The 22,930-nt window shown below is 38.6% G+C and overlaps 1 protein-coding gene across 2 annotated transcripts in view; it reads left to right on the forward strand.

Moving 5' to 3' along the window:
* Nucleotides 1–581: 581 nt before the first annotated feature.
* The window catches only part of MRPS18A (mitochondrial ribosomal protein S18A), a 31,271-nt gene continuing 8,922 nt past the window's right edge, over nucleotides 582–22,930 (forward strand). The window contains exons 1-5 of one of the 2 annotated variants that reach the window (XM_060754037.2): nucleotides 583–721; nucleotides 3,662–3,693; nucleotides 9,936–10,040; nucleotides 18,948–19,071; nucleotides 20,007–20,076. In XM_060754037.2, the coding sequence (XP_060610020.2) occupies nucleotides 622–721; nucleotides 3,662–3,693; nucleotides 9,936–10,040; nucleotides 18,948–19,071; nucleotides 20,007–20,076 (431 nt within the window). In that variant the 5' untranslated portion in view covers nucleotides 583–621. Of the gene's footprint in view, nucleotides 722–3,661; nucleotides 3,694–9,935; nucleotides 10,041–18,947; nucleotides 19,072–20,006; nucleotides 20,077–22,930 lie in introns of both variants that reach the window. The other variant, XM_060754038.2, reaches the window with a different exon arrangement.

Raw genomic sequence — 22,930 nt, forward strand, 5'->3', positions numbered from 1 at the left:
ATTGGAATCACTTGACAATGGAATTGGACAATGTTCTTAACTAGGAGACATGAATGATTTTGGTTTTATTGTTTCTGTTGTGGTTTTATATTGTTTTTAATGTTTAATTTGTATTTTGATATTATGTGTACTGACTTGTAAACTGCCTTGAGTCGCTGATAGGCTGAGAAAGGCAGTATACAAGTATAGTAAACAAATAAATAAAAACCTCAACTCCCGGGATTCCATATCATTGAGCCATGTTAGTCAAAGTGGGGTCAAACTGAATTAATTAGCTCAGGCATGGGCAAACCTGGGCCCTCTGGGTGTTTTGGACTTCAACTCCCACCATTCCTAACAGCCTCAGGCCCTTTCCTTAAGCGGCTGAGGGGGAAAAGGAAGGGTCCTGAGGCTGTTAGGAATGGTGGGAGTTGAAGTCCAGAACATCTGGAGGGCCCAAGTTTGCCCATGCCTGGTGTAGCTGCTCCCTCAGGTTCAAACCCTTGTTTTCATGCACCAACCCACTCCTGAAGGGCAAAATGGCAAGAAACGCCTTCCGCGCCCTTCCGCCAATGAGAAGCAAGCTGGAGTTCAGCGCCAACCAATAGGCGTTGAGAGCGGCACCGACGGAGCAAGGCCAAGATGGCGGCTTCCATGGCGCTGCTCTCCGGCTGGCGAGGCCTGGTCTCCGGGTTTCTATGGGGCGGCTGGGCCAGGGTCTCGTCCCGGGGGCTCCGGAAGGGTGAGTGGCCGGGGCTTCTCTGCTTTATAGGGCTGAGGGCGAGCGGGGAAGGACAGCCGGGGGACTTCACATCGACAGAAGGGCAGTGAATAGACTTCTGTTTGTATCCTGTTTGAAGGCCGGTTAGAAGGAACAGAGCAGCCGCGCCTGGGTTTGTATCTCCTCTTCGCCTCCCGCAGGCTGAGGGAAGAAGCTTGTTCGCTTGGGCGCTGTTAGTGGAAAAGCAGCATATACATACAATTGAAGAGAGATATTGACAAGCTGGGATGTGCCCAGAGGAGGGCGACTAAAATGATCAAAGGTCTGGAGAACAAGCCCTATGAGGAGCGGCTTAAAGAGCTCTGCATGTTTAGCCTGCAGAAGAGAAGACTGAGAGGAGACATGATAGCCATGTATAAACATGTAAGCGAAAGTCATAGGGAGGAGGGAGCAAACTTGTTTTCTGCTTCCTTGGAGACTAGGACGCGGAACAATGGTTTCAAACGACAAGAAAGGAGATTCCATCTGAACATCAGGAAGAACTTCCTGACTGTGAAAGCTGTTCAGCAGTGGAACTCTCTGCCCCAGAGTGTGGTGGAGGCTCCTTCTTTGGAGGCTTTTAAACAGAGGCTGGGTGGCCATCTGTCAGTGCTTTGAATTTGATTTTCCTGCTTCTTGACAGGGGGTTGGACTGGATGGCCCATGAGGTCCCTTCCAACTCTATGATTCTATGATTATTATTTTCTAGCCTCTTCTCATAGCTCGAGGCAGGGTACAACACATGGTCAAAACTGACGGATAGAATATAATACAAGCATTAAAATACACAACCAGGAATGACTCTGCTACTAATCAAATGCATGAACAATAATAAGTTATGCCAACGAGAACTCTATAAACTAAAAGCATCTGAATAATCTGAAGCACCTCTAAGGTTCATGTACTACACCAGGCGTGGGCAAACTTCAGCCATCCTGATGTTTTGGACTTCAACTCCCACCTGGAGTTTGCCCATGCCTGTTACACTGTGTGACACCACTTTCACTCTCATGTATTTACAAGGTCCTGTAGCCTTTTCTGTCAGTGAGTGTCCTTGAGGTTATAAAAGGGTTAATCTGATTAATGCAGTTTGGTGCCACTTTAACTGCCATGACTCAGTGCTATGAAATTCTGGGAGTTGTTGGTTTACAAGGTCTATAATAATAATACCAATGAGAACTACACATTTTATTTTCTTTCTGCCTTTCATCATGGCTTGATACAACACAGTCAAAAGACTTCATCATAAAATACAACAAAATATGCATATCAAAACACTGATACAAAATACATTCACAAACACACATGGTACAATTATTTTTTGCAAAAGAGATGCCTCTCTGGATTCCATGGCAATTAAAATGGGGTCAAACTTCATTAATTCAACAGTGTAGATGAGCCCATAGCTCCAAGAAGCCTGTTTGCAGCCTCCATACTTCCTCTGTCAGTGTCCACTCCCCATGTGGGGACATGAGAGAAGCCTCACACAAGGATGGTAAAACATCAAAACATCCGGACGTCCCCTGGGCAACGTCCTTGCAGACAACCAATTTTCTCACACTGGGAGCGGTTTCTCAGGTTGCTCTTGACACACACACACAAAAAGCCTCCAAACTCTGCCAAGCCACCTTTTTCTAGCAAAAAGGTGATCAATTGGTGCTCCTGCACTTCAGTAACTGACATTTACCCAGGAATACAAAAATCAGAGCAGTTTTATCTTCAGTCCATTGTAGACACAACATAATAAGACTCTAAAAGATACTCTGACACCACCTTCTGAAGGTCTGTATTGCAGAAGGCCCTGGGCATTCTCTGTTAAAGCTCTGCTGTGAAAGCACAGCAAGTACATCATGTGAGAAAATGGTCTGCTTTTTTGTTGTTGTCTTCGCACTCACTGAAGGTTGATAGCAAGCTGTGATTGCCTTCCTACCAAATTTACTGTAAGCCTTTTGCTTTTCTTTACCTTCTTCCCTGCATTATTACTCTCCAATGCAGGGGTTTCAAACTTAAGCAGACGGCCAGTTCACGGTCCCTCAGACTGTTGAGAGGCTGGACTACAGTGTGAAAAAAATGAATTCATTCCTGTGCACACTATATTATATATTATAGTATTCACAGTGCAAAAATATTAAAAAACAGTAAAATGTTTAAAATGAAGAATGGTTTAAACCAGGGGTCCGCAAACCTTTTAAACAGAGGGCCAGGTCGCAGTCCCGCAAACTGTTGAAATACTAATAAGTTGTTCTTCGTTTTAATTATTGTATTGTTTTTAAGTGGGTTTTTTTGCACTACAAATAAGATATGTGCAGTGTGCATAGGAATTCATTCATGTTTTTCAAATTATAATCTGGCCCTCCAATAGTTTGAGGGACTGTCATCTGGCCCTCTGTTTAAAAAGTTAGTTGTCCCCTGTTCTAGAGATTCCTAGAGAAAACCTCTCTAGGAATCTGGTTCCTTCAGCACAGCTCTAGGCAATGTCTGGCAGAAGCTGAACATAGAGTCATATTTGAGAGCCTAAAGATTTCTAGAGAGATGTTCTCTCTGGTTAATAAATAAATACATTTTTATTCATTGTTTTTCCACTTCTGCTGAGATCATGTTCCCCTAACCCCAGTGAATATGATGGCCTGACTATAATCCCATCTTTGCAGCCTGATATCAGTCTGTGAGCCAACATAGTCAGATTGCTTTTTTGCTGCCCTTCTTTTTGTACAGGCGAGAATTATGTAGTTCAATGTCTGAAGGGTCATGTAACATATCTCAGGTCCCCCACACCCATATTTTAACAGTTCTGAAGCAGTTGTTTGTGGACACTGTAAATGGATGCAAAGTTGCAGTTTCAGAATCTGTAACACATGACAACTTTCCCCCTTTTTCCAGGTTGAATGTTCTAACTTACTATTCTTTTCTCTTTATCTGCAGTTGTAGAAAGGACAGAAGGGAACACAACTGTTGTAAGTAGACCTGTCATCCTTTTTGAGTGACAAATCCTTGTGCTTGTAATACAGCATTTTTCCCATGGGAAAATGTGATTTAATAAACTCTAGTAGATGAACAGTGTAAATTCAGGCCTCTTTATGCTACAGTGATTTTCTTGAAGAAACTGCAAAGATGAGCTTTTCATTCTTCTCTTGGAACCCATCTGATATTTCCCCATTGCTACCATTTCAGATCCTTGCCACCACAGTGAAGGAAATGTTTGTCATTGTAGGATGCCTATTGTTTTTGAAGAGTTGCACAAACTTGAAGGAAATATTTCAAAGTGTGGAAACTGATGTGGGAGAGAGCCATATTTTAGTGGCATCCATTCCATGAAGTGTTATTACCTGGGCTTTTAGAATATATTAATTTGTTGATAGATTGGAAGCTTTTGAGGGAGTGCAGAATGAAAATGGGTTGTTTCCTATCTAAATATTCAGTTCGTTCAGAAAGGGATAAGGCAACAGCTTCACACTTGAATATTAACCAGATATAAATAGCCTTTGAGAGATTTTCCATCACTCATGACATTTTCATTGTGATGTTTTGCAATCTGGAATTTAAATGGATGTAGTTGGCATTGTTACCATTTGATTTACGGAAGATACTCAACACTGAAAATGCAAAATATTTCCACTGTAAATAAGAAGGAACTGGCTTTTGTGTTGAACACTTCTTCAAAACACTATAACAGCGTAACAAGCTGATAAATAAAATCAAAATGAGGTGGGTAGTAAATTCATTGTTATTATTATGAAGAAAAATGGCATGGAATTCTAAATTCACATTATCAAAGCAACAGTGACATTTTGCTGAAATATAATTTCTAAAGATAAAAGTAATAGTTATAGAAACAGCTTTATAGTAGTCCTTATTTGAAAACAGCCCCTAACTGTATCTCCTATTTTCCTCTTGCTCTTCCACTTCTTTCTTCGCAGCTCTCTTTTTTCCATAGCCATTCATTATCCCTACTGCATGGGTATCTGTATATTATCAGTACTTTGCTCTTCCACTCATAAACTTTTATTATCTGATTGATATTTAAAGAGTTCCTTCAGTAAAAGGCAATGTCTGGTTGCTTTTAATTTAAAATTGTCATGAGTTTATAAAGAGACTGTACTTTCACTGTAAATAATTTATGAGCATTGTTGGGACAAGGTGTAGAAGTCCAACGAATTTTAGTCTCAGGAAAACTAAAAAAATTGGATTTAATATATCAAAGTTCTATTTCATTGTTTTCTGGGGGTTAAGTTAAATTTTCACGACTGCAATCTTCATCATATTAAATTCAAAATATTTATATGGGGATTTAGTATTGGTGTATGTGCATGGAAAATAAGGTGATTATGAAAATTATAAACCATGAGAGTGTTCTTCAACTGTCGCTTCCTACTTATTGAACTTCCCAGAGTGACCTGCCAAATACATATCTTTTAGATATCTCATTTATTTTCCGAGCTATATAGTAGATTCCAGTGTCCTGTTTATCATTAGTGGTGGTGTGATATTTTATTTTTTTGGCAGAGGGACCATCTAAATTCCCTGAATAAATACATACCTTAATTGATAGAAAAACTTCAACTGAATATGAAAGTTAATCCTAGATCATGCAATTTTCTAAAGCGATAAATTCAGAGATAATTATTTTAAATAGAATCTATAACAATAGACTCTATTTAAAATGATGAATAAAATTATAATCCACAGCATATATTCAGAAATTTCTAGTATTTTGATATTATACGATAGGGGAAAATTCATTGCATCCACCATCCCCAAATTTGGCCATGTTGGACAGGGATGGTGAAAATTATATTTGAGTGCATCCAGTAGGCTCTAGACTGAGGAACCCTTGTATAGAATTCCCCTGTTTAAGCTATATTTTGGAAAGGGAAATGGAAAATATTATAATTATTATGTTAATATTAAAAAACTGACATCATTTTGGTATATAGAGAGGCCATCTGAAGAAAGAGTGTTCTTTGGTGAAAAATAGGCCAGAGCACTATAGAATGAAAACCTTAAAAATGCAATGTATTGGAGTCAGAATTCTTCCTGCTTAAAATGCCAGAGTCTTCAATGAAGGGTTGTTTGAGAGAAGGCAAGCCAGAACACTTCATATATGAAGGTACTCTGATGCATTTACTATATTTAAATGGTTTTTTATTTTGTTTTAGGCCAATTCCAAACTGAATTTCCACTACCATAGTACAATATAGTAAATAATAAATGCTTGCATTTCAGTATTATATAGTTAAGACACTAATGATATCTACAAAAGCAATACAATATGGAGATCGTTCCCTGAAAATTCCCATCTGTGCTTTGGTGGATAAATGTAATCACAGGAAAAAGAATATTCTGTGATGTTGAGGATGTAGCACAGATGAAATCAAATACGTTCTGTAAGTGAGGTCAGTCACTTCCATTTTATTGTTCATCTGATTTATAAATGTAATTTGAACATGTTTTCTGGAACAGATTGCTTTTCTCATTGGCATCATAAATGTCTGGTGGAAAAAATCAATAAAGCCAAAATCTTGTGAGGAAGGTGTATTTGCTTACTTGGAGTGCTGTGAAGAAACTTGTGGTGGGGACATGGACATTAGCTTTGGTCTCCTGGGCTTTTCCAAAGTAACTCATGTTACATTTTGGGTAGTACAATGAAACATTTTGCTATCTAAATTGTTTACTGTTTTGGAGCCAGGTGGCATTAATATTCATTTTAATGGGGTCCTTGTGTACTAATAACCATGTTAAATCAATTTGGAATCCAACTGTATTAATTTCAAAATAATAATTTACATTACATTTAAAAGGTACAGGTTTTAGCATCTCCAAAATACAGGGTTCTTTTTACTTAGCCTAATTGTTTCAAGATGGCTGCCCCCTACATAAAAATAGATTTTTTTAAAAACAGTTGGGCACTTTAAAAAATGGATCTAATTTTTGCCATATGTCGGTTTAAATCAGTGGTTCCCAACCTTTGGTCCTCCACTTGTTTTGGACTTCAACTCCCAGAAAATCCAGCTAGCTTTCCAGCTGTTGGGTATTGTGGGATCTAAAGTCCCAAATGCCTGGAGGACTAAAGGTTGGGAACCACTGGCCTAGATAATTATTCAAAATGAACCTGCTATACTTTGGGTATAAAAAATTGCAAGTGTAATGATCTGAAACCATGCTAATTAAATGTTAAAGCACATTTGCCTGAAGTAGAAATGACATACTTATGGGAATATCCAAGGAGAAAATAATGTGTATTGTTTTGGTCTTTTACTAGTAATAAATAGTAAGAGTACTATTGGTAAGAACATGGCACTTAACTGTATAAGAATATCACAGATCAAGAGCATAAACTGAATATTATCAAACCAGTAATACAGTCCTCACCATTTGGCAAGTGAAAGCTCTTGTTCATTTTTTTACATCCCTGTTAACTGAAACCCCTTTGATAAAAGTAAGATTTAAAGGATGTGCTATATTACTAAGGAATACAGCTTGCTATATCCTGATAAAACACAAGTAGGTACGCATAGTGCAAGAACTAGCAGTTGGACTATACATACCATCTCAGTTTGCTCTCTAATGTATTTTCAAAACAAGCAGTCCTCTGCAAACAACAGGTTCTGAATTCCTCAAACATGAACACACCATTCATCAAGTCGTTGTAAACTATCCTGTCATTGGTACCCAACATGTCCCTTCCTGCTGTTATACATAGATTTAGCACTTCAGTGTCTATCCCCACTTTTTTGTACTTAATTTCCTCCCTCAGTCTTTTGTCCCCAGTGTAACAGGGGAAAAGGCTGCTGCTGATCATATTCTAAAGATTAAAATTCTTGACTGGAATTGCCTGTGCAGCATTGACTGAATGTGGCAAAAAGACTAGATATGCATGATGGGAGGCTTCTTAAGTTCAGCCCTTCATCTTTCTGATCTGTCTACTGCTTGCCAATCTCCATAACTTTCAGATTTTACACAGGGCAGACTTTTAAGTTGGAATCTTGAGGTGTTACGTTATCATAAAAACAGCAGGAAGATGGCTGTGCTTTCTTAGGAGTTGCATAAACCAATCCCTAGTGCATTAGGGGTTCTTTGACCAAAGTTTAGTTTCAACTTGTCCGACTGGAAGGCCTTGGCCCCCATCATCTTGAGATCCATTATAACAGTGCTGACATATTTGACCAAATAGTGCTTGAAAATTCACAAGGTAGTTATGTTTTTTAATCTCATTGTTACTGGGTAATGTAAATGGGAGTGAGGCAGCATAGAGTAGTGATTTGAGCATTTGACTGTGACTTGCTACCAGTTCATTCATGAAAATCCACTGGGTGATCTTGGACAAATCACATAACAACTTGAAAACACAACTATAAAGTCATGTAAACGTCAAGAGCACAAGATTAAGATTTCCAAAAGTAGTCATAACTTGCCCAAGTTTGCAGTTGTCAATTCCTTTGTTTATAGCATTACTTATCTTTAGTTTAGGTTTAAATTTTTCCAGTTTTCATGAACAACTTGTGGTATTGGGCTGCAATTCCCAAAAGTCTTGGCCATTAGGTTTCCTGGCTAGAACTGATGGATTTTATCCAGCAACATCAACAATCGTTCTTACCTGTGTTGAATATTGAGAATATTATGTTACTATGGCGGCTGCAAGTGAGAAAGAACAGGAGTTTTATAAAACATGTTTGCAGATCTACTTACAGTGTAGGAACATAAAGGCCAAATGGCAGGAAATGCTTCTTGTCAGATATGCTAGCATATTGAAATATGTTTCCCAAGGGAAATGCTATGAACTCTATAGCTTAAAACTGTTTAAAGACAAATTTGAACTAGGTTTTGAGGAAAATGTGCTTCAGACAACATCCTACTCATTATAGACATTGCTGCAGTTATAACACATTGAAGAAGCTTCTTTTTGCTACAGCTGTTAATAAAAAAGAGCCAACAAGAAGTTTCTGCAACATATTAATTCAAATTAGCTGATGTTCTCAAAATAGTAGTCTTAAATTATTCCTAGTTACAAATGAATGTACAGCTATTTGGCAAACAAAGACTTCATTTGGACTATCTTTTTGGGAGAGGGAACCTTGTCCCATAGGCCAGAATATTTCAGAGTATATTGCAGTCCTCCTTGTCAGTGGCTAACTGTATTTGTAAATGTGTAAAGTGGACATGATGATTTTTGTTGAGGGCCGTGGTAGCACAGCAGGTTAAACTGCTAGTTGCAGGAAAGCTGCTGACCAGAAGATTGGCAGTTCGAAGCCCTGAATCAGGGTGAGCTCACAACTGTCAGCCCTAGTTCCTGCCAACCTAGCAGTTCGAAAGCATGCAATGCAAGTAGATCAGTAAGTACCACCTTGACAGGAAGGTTAAAAGGCGCCCCATGCAAATATGCAGACATGCCAGCAACAGAATCGAGGATGTCCATGGACAACAGGCTCTTCGGCATGGAAAATGGAACAAGGGCACCTCCCCATGGCTGGAGTTGAGCATCGCCTCCATACGCTGGAGATGGAAAAAGGGGAAGGCATTTACCTTTGTCTGTGTTGTATGTCATTGTTCACTGTGTGTAAAAAGGCATTTAATGTTTGCCTTATATGTGTATTGTAATGCGCTCTGAGTCCCTCCAGGGAGATAAAGCGGAATATAAAGAAAGTGTATTATTTGGGATCTGACTGATTATATGTGGGCCCTACCCTGCTAACAACCCCAGTTAACTAGACACAACCTATAATTTGAATTCATTGTGTGTTCCTGGATTGTCAACTGGATTATTTAAAGCATGACTTGTTGTGTCATCTGAATGTACAACCATGACCAATCTCTGGCTTGTTTCCCCAAGTGCTCATCCTAGATCTGGCGATGATAGGCCATGCTTTGTTTGATCATTTGCTTCCAGTTCATGGCTTAAGCAACATAATATTTAACAAAAGTCATGGCTCATACTGTTATGCAAATATTTCCATATTCATGAACTTGATGATGCACAAAAACATCTTGATGCTATTTGAAACTGAGGTGTGGTTTTTTAAAAGTTACCTCAAATATCGTCCCAGGTGTATTTTAGATCACTGGTACAGGAGCCAGGTTCCCTCTGCATGAAGTTTTGTGGATTTCACCTTACATGTTGAAAATTCAGCATAATCTGAAGCATATCTGAAGTATGAATTCTAGATCTCCACCTCTAATCACATTGTCCTCTCTTTTCTAGATTGAAGGCGAGGTTGTGGACATTGTAGAAGCTCCAACTCCTCCAAATCCCTCTGGGCAATGTCCTATATGTCGCTGGAATCTGAAGCACAAATACACTTATTCAGTGAGTTGTTTTTTTCCTCCAGAGATCTAATAGTAATGATAATAATAATTTTTATTTCTTGCCTCCTCCCCTCATGGCTAGAGGCAGGTTACAACACTGTAAAACACACTTTCACCTAAAAAAACATTCTTTAAAATAAACATATTAAAACATATTTCCACAAGATAAATATTACAATACACAAAACAGAGATTAAACATAAGATGCAGGTTTAAAATTCGTCATTAAAACTGTCTGAGTAGGCCTGCTGGAAGAGATAGATCTACCCTTCCTTCTCTTCAAACAAATTTTCCCAATTCCAAAGTTTGAACATTAGGAGCATAAACTCAAGTACTATGTACCACATTTGAAGTCAGCCTGGGTAAAGGTATATATCATTATTAGTTTATCCTGATTTTTTGCAACTGGACTCAAGATATAATTTTCAATTAAAATTGCTTATGATGCAAAAGGAAAGAAGAAAGAAAATTAGCAAATTAAGATATCAGTTCTTATACATGATCACCAATGCAGGAGACATTTCTGGGTGAGAAAGAACCAAAAGGTGGCTTATCCTAATCCAACCAATTTGTAGGATTTATATGCTTTCTAAACTTTCAGTGTTTCGGGAACCATGGATTTACCATATGTCTACACAGTAGGTTAGATGATTAAAAAAAACCCAATAAGCAAGAAGAGAAAGAAGAAAGTTTAGAGGAGTATACATAATAAGTGACAGCTGAACCCTAGAAAAGTGTATTTTAAAGAAAAGGCCTCAAATCTGCAACTCTGCTCAAAATTTGAGAAACTCTTTTTAACTCTTTTCACAAAGGTTATTCAAAGTCCGGGATATCAAAAGTGAAAAAAAATCCTGTTAGAAATGTAAAGGAAGGGAACCAGACAAGGACATATTAAAGATAAGGAAATCAAAGCTGCACAATAAGTTAATGTCAGTGGGATTAATAGGCTACAGATACAAATGCATCTGGTGGAAAAGAAATAGCTTGTGATATGGCAGGCTTACAAATGAAGAGAAAGGAGGAACAAGAAAAATAAGCTGAAAAGGAGTTTTAAATAATTTAATAATGATGATCATGTAAATGAGTTTTCCGAAAAGCAGGTAAGGAAATTCTTGAGACATGGAGTGAATTAGTTTTCCTGGATCACATGTATCCTAGTAGGTTTGCTAAGATACTGCCTCACTCATTTGTTTTTAAGAGCATTGGAAACAAATATTCTTCTCTTAAAATTCCAAGTGTTGTGGAAGTAATGATGATGTTCCACATAGTTCAAGTTCAGGCCAAGCTGCATATGGCATGACTTAACCTCATTTGTATAAATTTTAAAAACTGCAAATATAAACTGCTTAGAGATTAACTGCAGAGCACCATTTTTGTCAAGTCCATGGCAGCAAATGAGGATACAACTTTCTATTACAGTAGTCCCAGTTGTAGAAAAGCATTTGGAACCATCACTGGTAGAGCCTTATTTCATTTATGTTAATAGAGGTTCAAGTCAGTGATGGTTTAGCACTCAAACTGAATAATTACATGATAAAAAGATAATGATAGTATTTCAGTGATATTAAAGGCGTTAAATGGCATCCGTCACTCCATTTGTGGAACTTGTAGTAATGAACTATCATTGCATACAATTGTAATGGAAAATGTGTGGAATCCTTCAAATAAAGTTGGATTGCAACTTCTAGCAGCCACAGCCAATATAATCAGTGAAGAGTGTTGCAGTCCCATAATTTCAGGGGCCACTTGTTTGCCTGGATACAGGAAATAAATCTATGGGTGGTTCTATGCCAACATTAAAATGTAGTTCCAAGCCATCTCAATGGCAGAGTATCCACAAAACATACACTCCCATACACATCCAGCCAGAAACAGCACATTAAAAAAACTAACTGGAAATTATTATTATTATTATTATTATTATTATTATTATTTAAAGCATTTATATTCCGCCCTTCTCACCCCGAAGGGGACTCAGGGCGGAGCACAACATATAAATGGCAAACATTCAATGCCAAAACATACTAGACCATACACATACAAAAACATTAAAATCACTTATCTTGACATTAAAATCCTCTAGTTAAAATTGTCTCAACAACCATATCGAATTTGCTTGGCATACTAAGAGTTCCTATCGCCGCCTCATTACACAGTCCCACAGCCACATTTTTATCATCCTTCTGAAGGACAAGAGGGAGCCGGGCTAACCTGATCTCATTAGGAAGGGAGTTCCATAGTCGAGGGGCAATTACTGAGAAGGCCCTGTGTCTCATCCCCGCCAAATTCTGGAATAAGCCATAAAATCAGCTTAAGCCAGCCACTATATCCCATACAGAGCTAAACTCAAGACAGAGAGGTGCACAGCACTTGTCAGGATAGGGCTAGCACTGATGCATTTTAAAAACTTGGAAGCAAAGCTACACATGTTGCTATCCATCAGTGCTGGTTATGGAGATGCCCATCAACACATCCCGCCTGAACAAGTATGGAAAAACATGTGCATGAGTTCAAATCAATCCGCATTTAGCGGAGCTTTGTGGTCACCATTCAAGGCTCCAAACGATTCCTGAGGTGTCTGCAGCAAACTGACTCACTTTAATCCATGACTCAGTTTAAATGGCTGTGTAGAAGCACCCTTTGTCTTTTGATGCTTTATCACGACCTTTATAATCTAGAAGAACATAATGTTAAGTAGACAGATAATTCAGAGCAATTACAAGGTTGAATACATAAACATTGCTTCTAAAGTAGATGCCCTGGTACTGTGGGCCACATTGAATTCCACAGAAACTTATTTACCTCCCACTGCAGTTGACAGGGTAGTGAGGCAAAAATAAGGGAAATTTTCTAAGGAAAACTATTATTTTTTGTGAACTTAAAGCTACTGTTGAAGAATTTTAGACAATTTCTATAAAGCAAGAGACGTCTTTGCTACTTCCCCTAACAATTGGAGAATTGCTATTTTTTCAAAGTTTTTGGTACCAGTTTCTGCATTTACTAACTGATTAACCCTTACGCTTATTGAATTAGACAGATGCATTCCAGCCTAACTGCTTGACAAGCACAGTGCGTGAATTAGGAAGTCCTTGGCTTGGATTTTGCCTCTGACATAAATTAATTGGGTGACCTGTACAAAACCATTCTTTCAACATCAGCTGGTTCTGCTTCATAATACTAGCATATACATTTACAGAATTTTTATAAAGATTACAATAAGGTACAATAAGAGCTGTAGAAATTCCATTCGGTTTTTTTAAAATCCTTTTAGCTTGTTTCTGATTTTAGTTAATTGATCACTGTTACAAATAAAAAATATTATTTGATCACTTCTTTAGAAAATAGGTTTCAAAGCTTAGAGAAGACAATTATGCTGGGAAAAGTGGAAGGTAAAAGGAAGAGGGGCCGACCAAGGGCAAGATGGATGGATGACATCCTTGAAGTGACCTTGAAGGAGCTGGGGGTGGTGACGGCTGACAGGGAGCTCTGGCCTGGGCTGGTCCATGAGATCACGAATAGTCGGAGACGACTGAACAAATGAACAACAACATCATCTAGAATCTTTAGACACCACAGGCTCTTCGATCTAATAGGTTGATGACCCAAAAAACTTTTATAAACTCAAGCAATAGTATGTTATAGGGTAAGAGTGCATTGACTGTATGAACAGATATTGACTCAAACTCTGATGGCTTTTCACTCTAATTGTTAGCACTTGTCTGTTTTCCAGATAGCCTTAGATTGATTCTGCTAATAATTCCAATTCTCCTCTAATTCCAGTGAATTTTGTGTTCACAATGGATTTTATTTGCTCAGCAGAAGTCAAATAAGATGTGGCAGTGAAGGCAAAACATGTTTCCTCTTCTCTTACTTGGAACATGATTAGTCTGATCAGGCAGTAAATGTCTTCTCACTTTGGCAGCAAAAAGCAGAGACATGACTAACCTTTGCATATTAGCCCTGAATTAATTCAATCCAAGTTGTTTTCATCAGATCCTTCAGATTACAGGGGTGGGAATCTGGGTTCAGCCTCTCCCAGGAGCTGTCCAGTGATTAAAGCAAATCTGTGGTTGTAGTCTTGGCTGCACATTAGCACACAATGTTAATTTCATGGAACATGACGGCAGTATGCAAATCTGCCAGATTATTCCCTCTCTCCTTTAGCCCTTCTAGATTCTTTTTTTCTCCAGTGTCCTAAAACTAGACTGTTCCTCTGCACTAGCCCTTTGACTTACACCGGTTTGCACAAGGATATTGGGAGAGTCCCACTCCTCTTGCCCTTGGGATCTTTCTGAAGTTGCTGTAATCTTTTGTGAGCAAGCAGTACTCACAAGTCAAATGCCTTGGAGCATATAACTTGCAGTGCTGAAATGGATGGGACTTAATAGAGCTGTTTTGAAATGACATTTACAAACAAGGAGTCGATTGATTGATTGATGTCTGTATCTGGTTAAACAGAATTTGGAAATAAGCAGTCTTTCAACAATGAAAATGCTGTTTCCTTATCTCTTTCATCTTCTGCTCTCCCTCTATATTTAAAAAGCCTTGCCAATTATATGGCAGTTTGGAATATGTCAAATACATTAGATCAGGAACTCTAATTATAGCAAGATTTTCCAGAGTATTTCCATAGTACACATAGATAAATCTTGAATCATTTGGGTCCAAGATACTTCATACTAAATTGCCCCTTTATTTCTCTTCACGGAAGTGAGTGAACATAACATACAGTTGTCACGAAGTTGCTGTGTTCATACTGCCCTCCAAACAAAATAGTAATCATACGGAGTCAGACAGTTATTAATTGGCTGAATCTCTTAGAAGATAATTACTAAACCTTAGAAATGTATCTCTGATGTGAGATTTCTCATTTTTAAGTTTGGTGCTGAAATGTGTTCATAGTATGAACTGCTTTGTGAATCTTATATTGCTTTCAGTAAATGTTGCTTTGTCAATGAGCTGTCAAAACTTTTGTGGTGAAATAATGGTTTTCAAGCAGACAGTAAGTATGGTGTTAAAGAAAGGGTGGGCAGAGCTAGCAGTACTGTATATCCAAATGAGAAACGCAGTTTGGCTGTGGTGATTATCCTTCATTTTAAGAGGCGGCATGTACCAAAGTTTTAGAAGACGCGTGACATCTTGAGAGAGGCTTTCCACTCAAACAACATTAGTCTATCTTTGACCATTGCCATTTCTACCTGAGACCAAGACCCTGCCCTCATTTTTTTCTCATTCCTTTGACCTACATCCAAATTTCCCCTCTTATGCTACACTGGGCTTCAATTAAACATCAGTTATTGCCTAGTGAATAATGAGAGATACTCTTTTGACTGGAGGAAGAAAATGTGATGAGAAAAAAGCCTTCTAGTGTTGACATAAACCATAGAAGGAACAGAAATCCAATTTCTGTCACGTCTAGTGATCTGAAACAAACTTTCGCTACTGCATTCATGCATCTTCATATACTGCAGAAATATCACTGTTTACATGACTCATGGAATAAATTAAAAGTGAGCACTGCACTAGCTACTGATCCATTCTTAGCAGAAAGTGTTGATTTTACTAATTCATCCTACACTTCAGGCCCCCAACTACCTTACATATGACTTGTACCCATGCAAATCTGCCTTTTAAATATTTCTTCATATTCCACTACTTTCAAAGGTGAAGCAGGTGGTGACCAAATATAAAGAATTTTCATAAATTCATAAATAAAGAAAGGTGGAGTGTCTGCACTGATAGTATCCTCCTGTTCTACACATAAGGACAACCAAAGATTGTGGTATATCTGTTTCTTGAAGAACAGTCTATAGTCTTTTTTGTCTGCCTTACTGTAATCTACAAGACACAGGTTGATTTTCTTCTGACATTCTTTGGCACGCTCCATTATCCATCATGTTCTGCAGTATGATTCCCAGTGCCTCTTCCTCACCTACATTCACCTTGGACATCTGGCATTTCTTACTCTATAGAAGGTCCATTTCTTTGCTATAGGATTTGGGAAGTTAGTGCAATAGTACTATAGTTATTGCAATCCCTGGTGTCCCCTTTCTTGAGAATTGAAATGCATATTGAATGTTTTCAGTCTGTGAGCCAATGTTTGGTTTTCCATATTTGTTGACAATTTTTTGTTAGACCTAATGTAGATCCTCTCACTGTAGAAGCTCTAGTGGCATGCCATCTGTTCCAGGTGATTTATTTATCCTAAGTACTCTGAGGCTTCTACTTCATTTTCTAAAATTATAGGTTCATCTTCAGATAATTCCTCCTGGAATGAATCTGTCATCCTTTCATCTCTTTTAACTGATATAGTTCTTCAGTTTGCATTCTCTTTTTATTTGTACTCAGTTATGCAATATGTTCCCCTTTGTGTCATATAGCATCCCCACTCTCAGTTTAAATTTCCATCAGATTTTTCAGATCTTGTGGAAGAGGCCTCTTGTTCTTCTTATTTGTTGTCATCTTCTATGTTATGATAAGTCTCATTGCCCTGCGCAAGTATCGTCTGTCATCCATTGAGACTTATTTTTTGGCTCCAGATAATTCCTTTTTGCATTTCCTGCTAGTAGTGTCCCTGGCTTCAGTGCAGAGCTCTTCTCATACCTTTGGATTATTTTAAAGATTTTAATTCTGCTGTGTAATATATATTTGGCTCATTCTTATTCATTTGTTTTGGTTTTACATATATGTTTTAAATCTAAATTACATACAATTTTGGATTAAAGAATAGGGTCAAAATAAATATTGAATCAATTAGATTTGGGTAATATGAACTCACCCAATTTTGGATAATGTTTTTTGAGCCAGATGCTGCAATACATGGTTATAAAAATCAACATAAAATAATGTGCGTATTGAGGATAGTTATTTCTTCATTAAATTTAACTTGGAAAAGGAATTTTAAATCAAGGAGAAACTTGTTGAATTTCAGCTCATTTGGTGGGTTCAAAAAAATAGAGAAATCAGATATCAACATACAGTGCTTTTCTTGCCCAGATACACTAGTGTCTCACAATTATTGAAAATAGACAGGGCACAATGCCAAGGAAGGTTAACTTAGTGATCATTTTACAAACCACACTAGACAGAATTAATTGTGATTCACAACACAAGATAATATGATTCAAGCATAATACATATAAAATGTGTGTTGTAATCTAAGATCCTCAAATGCCAGTTCATTTGAGGTACTTCAGGACATTTTCATGTTGCCTAGGTCAGCTACCCAATTATCACTACACTGCCTTCCACAGATATTTTCAATTCAAAATTAATTGCTTATGTGAGTGGTTTTTACATGGTTGGAATTGACTGTGTTGCACTCCAGTGCAGTTCAGTGGTGAGTCATCTAGACTTGCAGTGATTTTCAAGATGGAGAATGGTCTTCCATTGTTATTGGATCCAGAAATGCCAATCATTAGGGCCATTGAAGACGATATCTGGATTTTAAGCTCTTTAATCACCCTGTTCCCATGGGAAGGGCATAAGACTGGGGAAGGCCTGGACTCTGCTGATGCCAAAGTCCTTGCGATTCCTGCCTGACCAGACATGCCAAGGGCCGAGCAGAGCGAAGGAAGCCCAGCCTCATCTGCGGACTGCAAAGCAGGCCTTTGCAGACTACATCCAGCCCGCGGGTTGTATGTTGTGCAGGCTTGCTCTAGAGTGATGGCCTATATGCACCATTTCACCCTGATAATCGCATAGTCCTCTTTCATAAGAATTATAGAGTTGGAAGAGACTACAAGACCAACATCCAGACTAACCCCCTGCCATGTAGGAAAACACAATTAAAATATCTCTGACAGATGGCTTCTACTTAAAAACCTCCAGAGAAAGTGTATCCGGCATGTTCCAAGGTAGCATATTTCACAGCCAAAGAACTATTACCATTAGGAAGTTCTTCCTAATGTTTAAGTGGAATCTTTTTTTCCTGTGATTTGAATCCATTGCTCCATTTCCAGAGCGGCAAAAAACAAGCTTACTCACTTCTCAATGTGGCATCCTTTCAAATATATAAACATAGCTATCATGTCTCCTCCCTGCCTTCTTTTCTCCAAGCTAAACATACCCAGCTACAGCCCGGAAAACTCACAACAGCCCATACCCAGCTACCTCAGCCATTCCTCATAGAGCTTGGTTTCCAAAATTTTAATAATTCGGTTTAACCTTCTCTGGAAATGTTCCAGCTTGTCAGTACCTTTCTTGAATTGTGGTGCCCAGAATTGAACACAGTATTGCAGATGCAGTCCTGCCAAAACAGGATAGAGTGAGATTATAACTTCTCTCGAGCTCAACACTATACTCCTGATTCATTATACTCTTATTGATGCAGCTTTGAATCACACTGCACTTACACTCTTTGAAGAAATGATTCTGTCCTTCTCCATCAGTGTTCTAAAGCATAAGATTTATTGCCACATTCAATTAAAAATGGAAGGCAAGAATATATGGCAGAACAGTTTTAAAGTTTGTGTCAAATGTACAAGAAAATCAAAACATTCATGTTTCAGGGTGGAAGCCAATGTGCCCCTAATATGCAGCTATTTCATGATTTCATTATTAATTATTGCTTTGCTTTATTTAAAAACAGATTGCATATTGGAGATCTTGCTCTTCTCAAAATATGGACACTTTTACCTTCTGAAGTGACTGTTCCCTTTTTCCCATGCATCATCTGCATTCCTAGGCAGGCTAGAGGGGAGTGGTTTTACATCCAGAAGGTGGAGTAAATGAATCTTAGAACACCTTGGTAACACCTGGGAGTGTTGTAGGAGCTGTTTGTGTTAGCAGACTTAAATAGTGCTTCTTCTAAAGCTTTTCAGAAGCGTTGACATGGACTTCCATTGCAATATAACTGCACTGGTCATTACATGATTTTTCGTATTTGTCTTTCTCTTTGCTTGCTCAGGATGTCTTGCTGCTTAGTCAGTTCATACGCTCTGATGGAGGGATGCTGCCTCGGAGTGTCACAGGCCTTTGTACAATAGAGCATAAGAAGATTGCAGTGTGTGTCCAAATGGCTCATCGAGCAGGTAACTACTTTAGTTTGAGATCTAATCCTTCTCCATTTTATTTGGAATCTTTGAGTATAAATTCATTTGAAGCAAGAGGTGAGATACAAACTTTCTAATGCCATGATCTAAAGTAGTGGTTCTCAGCCTGTGGATCCCCAGATGTTTTGGCCTTCAACTCCCAGAAATCCTAACAGCTGGTAAACTGGCTGGGATAACTGGGAGTTATAGACCAAAACACTTGGGAACTCACAGGTTGAGAACCACTGAAAGATTTGTCTTTTCTGCTTTCTCTACTTCTGAAATTTGCAACTATCATTTCTCTGCTATTTGTGCTATTGCAACATTTCAGTTTTATAGCAATAAAATGTTAAGCTTCAGGAAGTAAGATCATCTAACAATTTAACTGCTCTACATTACCAGTTAATTATCTCTGTCCTTTGTTATAAATAATCAATTCATGCATTAGATTCAGGTGAATGCTAACCAATGTAGAATTATACCATAGATCCTGTTAGTGTCCCAGAAGTAACAAAGCAAGTCAGTGACAGAAGTATCTCTTCCTTTTTGTGTTTTTGTTGTTCTTATTAAGAACAATTCATTATCTTATCTCTGAAATATACAGTTCAGAAGGCGACTGAGAAATTAAACTAGGTTTCTATATTGAATTATGATTGGGAATTGGCTGTATGTCTAAATGTGGTGCTAGGGATATCTCATCAATAACATTTTGATATATACCTCCATGGCCAAATCTGATTTCCCAAGATATGGGCGTTGACCAAAATCAGACAAGATCTGATACTTTTAATATATTTTTCTAGATGTATTACTATTGTGCATTTTATTTTGAATTCATAACCTTACTTATGCACTTATGCTGCTGTCATATTCATGCTTTGAATCTGTATTCATGTTTGTTCCTTACTAATATCTGAAAGTCTTCTCTTATTTAGGTTTGCTGCCAAATCATAGGCCTAAACTTCCAGAAGGTTTTGTTCCAAAAAAGAAGATAAAACTCAACAGGTCAGTAGTTGTCTATTTTAAGGGAAAACAACCCCCCCCCCCCCCCCACACACACACACACCTAAAATAGAGTCCATGAACTGAATTCAATACTGTAATAATGTATTTCTCACATGATGCGACAGGCGCTCTAGAAGAAAAGTGCTGAGACAAAGCAATTTTTGTGTCTTATCAATAACCACCCTATATGTAGTCAGTATGATTAACAATCCTGTTGAGTTTGCTAAAAAGGAAGAGTGAGATTGCCAGTTCTAACCATTGCAAGCTTGACTGAGATGAACTAGGACTGGAAAATGAGGTGTCTAGGAACGAGGGAGGACAGAGCTTAAGAAATGGACAAGGGATATATTTAAGATAGACTACAGAGAATCCAGTCTTCATTTGTTTCATACAAACGGTATTTTACCAAAATGATCTGGCTTATGTTGACTTTGTGTGAGAAGAATCATGTTCTTTTTCTTGTTGCACTCTTTGCCATTCTGCTTACATCACCCCTTAACTTTACCATGTAGTGTGAACTTTGAGGGGGGTGAGTGCCATTTCAGAAAAAGTGGCACAGTGGCAAATCGCCACAGCAGCATTTGTGCTGATGTAATGCAAGTGACAAAATAGACAGGCTGGCTAGGTATTACCAGTGGGTGGTGGATGGGACAGGAAGGAGGAGCTCATTAGATTTGTTGCCCTCTTTGTCCTGTGGCTGTTTCCCTTTTGTCTACCGTTTGTAGTTCACCCGCGGTTTGCCCTTCCTCTGTGGCACTCTTCCTTCTCCATCCTGCCCTCCCTCGTTGCTGAGCAGCCCCTTGGCCCTTAATGGGGGAAACGTAAGCCCCCTGTTGCCTCTTTTGCTTTGCGCTGTGTTAAGAGGTGCTAATCCTCTATTTATGACCTCGCCTTCTGTTTCCATGGGGATGTCAAAGCAGTTTATGAAGTTCATATTAGCAAGCTGTGGGGTTACTAAAGGCCGCAGACACTTTGCCTGGGAAAGCAGAGGCTCCAGGTTTCAGCCTAAGGTTCCCTTTTAAGTAATGGGTTTGGGCCTCCATAGGCCATTTCCCAAGCACATTGTCCTAGTCCATTGCCTTTCACTTATGACCATCTCATGGGCAGAAATTGGATTCTGCCTGTTAAAATAAACTAAATTTGGCACAAGTTGGAAACTTGAATATAAGGTTTCCTATTATTAACATATAGGACCCAGCAATAGTGAACTACCTCTTTATATACACTCTAGAGAAAATACCAAATTTGCAAAAAAAAAAATGAGATAAGTATAATTGACTAGTTATTTACTAGTTTTAAAGAGTTTCTTTTATTTCTGTATCAATTAGCAGTACATATGTTTACAGATTCTACATCCAGAACCTGAGCATTATTCAAATTCAAAAAATCCAGTTCGAAACCTTGATTTTGCCATTTTGTATCAGGGGCACGCATGTTACTATGTCACTATATTTAGTGGGACTTGAGCATCCATGGATTTTTATTTTCCTGGTGGGTCTAGAGCAGTGGTTCTCAGACTGTAATCTATGGACCAACAGTGGTCCACAAGAACTAAATTATGGTCCGCAGCCTCACCATTACTACACGGTTGCAACGTGAGTGACTGGTCTCACAAAACCCTCTTATAGTGCTGAGGCTTATTAAATACAGTGTTCTGTGAGCAAGCAGATGGCGACTACTGAATGACATATGTTCTGCACCAGAAACAAGAACTAATGTGGTCTATTCAATGCAATTTTCTGAATCAGCACCCCAAATAACTAAACCAAATCTAAAGTTGACCAGAACATGATTCGTAACCCTTTTGGTACTAGTGTTGGAGAGTGGTCCTTGGTCAAAGTGGTCCCTGGTGAAGTGGTCCCTGGTCAAAATAGGTGTTGGGAACCACTGGTCTAGAGCCAATCCCTGGCAAATATCAATGGCATTCACAAAATAAAACTTTTTAAATAAATAAAAGGAGTCCTACCACTCTACAGTTTTGATATCACAAGCCTAGTTTGCTATCGCAAGACTGAAATCCTGTATAATTTAGCATAGTGTAAGAGATTGGCATTCACTAGGCTGAGCTATATACTACCACCATACAAACTTACTGAACAGCTTCTGAAGCTTCTCTGCATGACCATTCCTTGTTTCATAGGGAGTGGATAGGATCAGAGAAGAGCCTGGCTACATCCGTATCCAGATGTCTGCAACATCAAAACCTCTGGACAGCCCCAGTGGGTCTCATAATTAATGCCATAATTTCACGCTTCAGCTTTCTACAAAGCAAGGAACGGCCATCCAAGGCCCTTCAGGGGCTGTCTAGTATGTTTGGTGGGGGGTAGCTTTGGAGGATGCAATGGAAGGGAGCTTCTTTTCCCTTCTTGCCACAGCAGACTTTGGTCAGTGCCCAAACAAAACATAAGTACATGTGAGCGAAACCTGTGCGCAGTAGGATGCTAGCCCTCATCTGCCTCTCTTTTAAGTTTCATGTTGTGATTTCCTGACTGTAAGGTTACACAGTTATTCTGAAATTATTACTTGAGGCTATAAAGTGATGATCCATGCATATACCTTGTGGAATCTACTAAGGTTTTGATCCAATTAATTCTTATTCAGCCAGCTGTTTTGTGGTACGTAAATAGGCAGAGGTATCCATTCTACCATCATATCTACCATAAACTTTCCCCATCATCTAGATTCATTTTTTTTCCTGCCAAAAAGTAAACCTGGTGGGCTGAAGGGTGGGAAGGGATGTCGAGAATTAAGAAAGCCAGGAAACCATGGAGGGAGCAGAGAAGAACAAGAACTTAGATTTTCATCTAGTGGAGGCATTCATAGTGGGAAGGTTTAGGAAATGTAAGTATGGGGA

Source organism: Anolis sagrei, chromosome 1 (assembly GCF_037176765.1).
Source record: "Anolis sagrei isolate rAnoSag1 chromosome 1, rAnoSag1.mat, whole genome shotgun sequence".
Classification (NCBI taxonomy): domain Eukaryota; kingdom Metazoa; phylum Chordata; class Lepidosauria; order Squamata; family Dactyloidae; genus Anolis; species Anolis sagrei.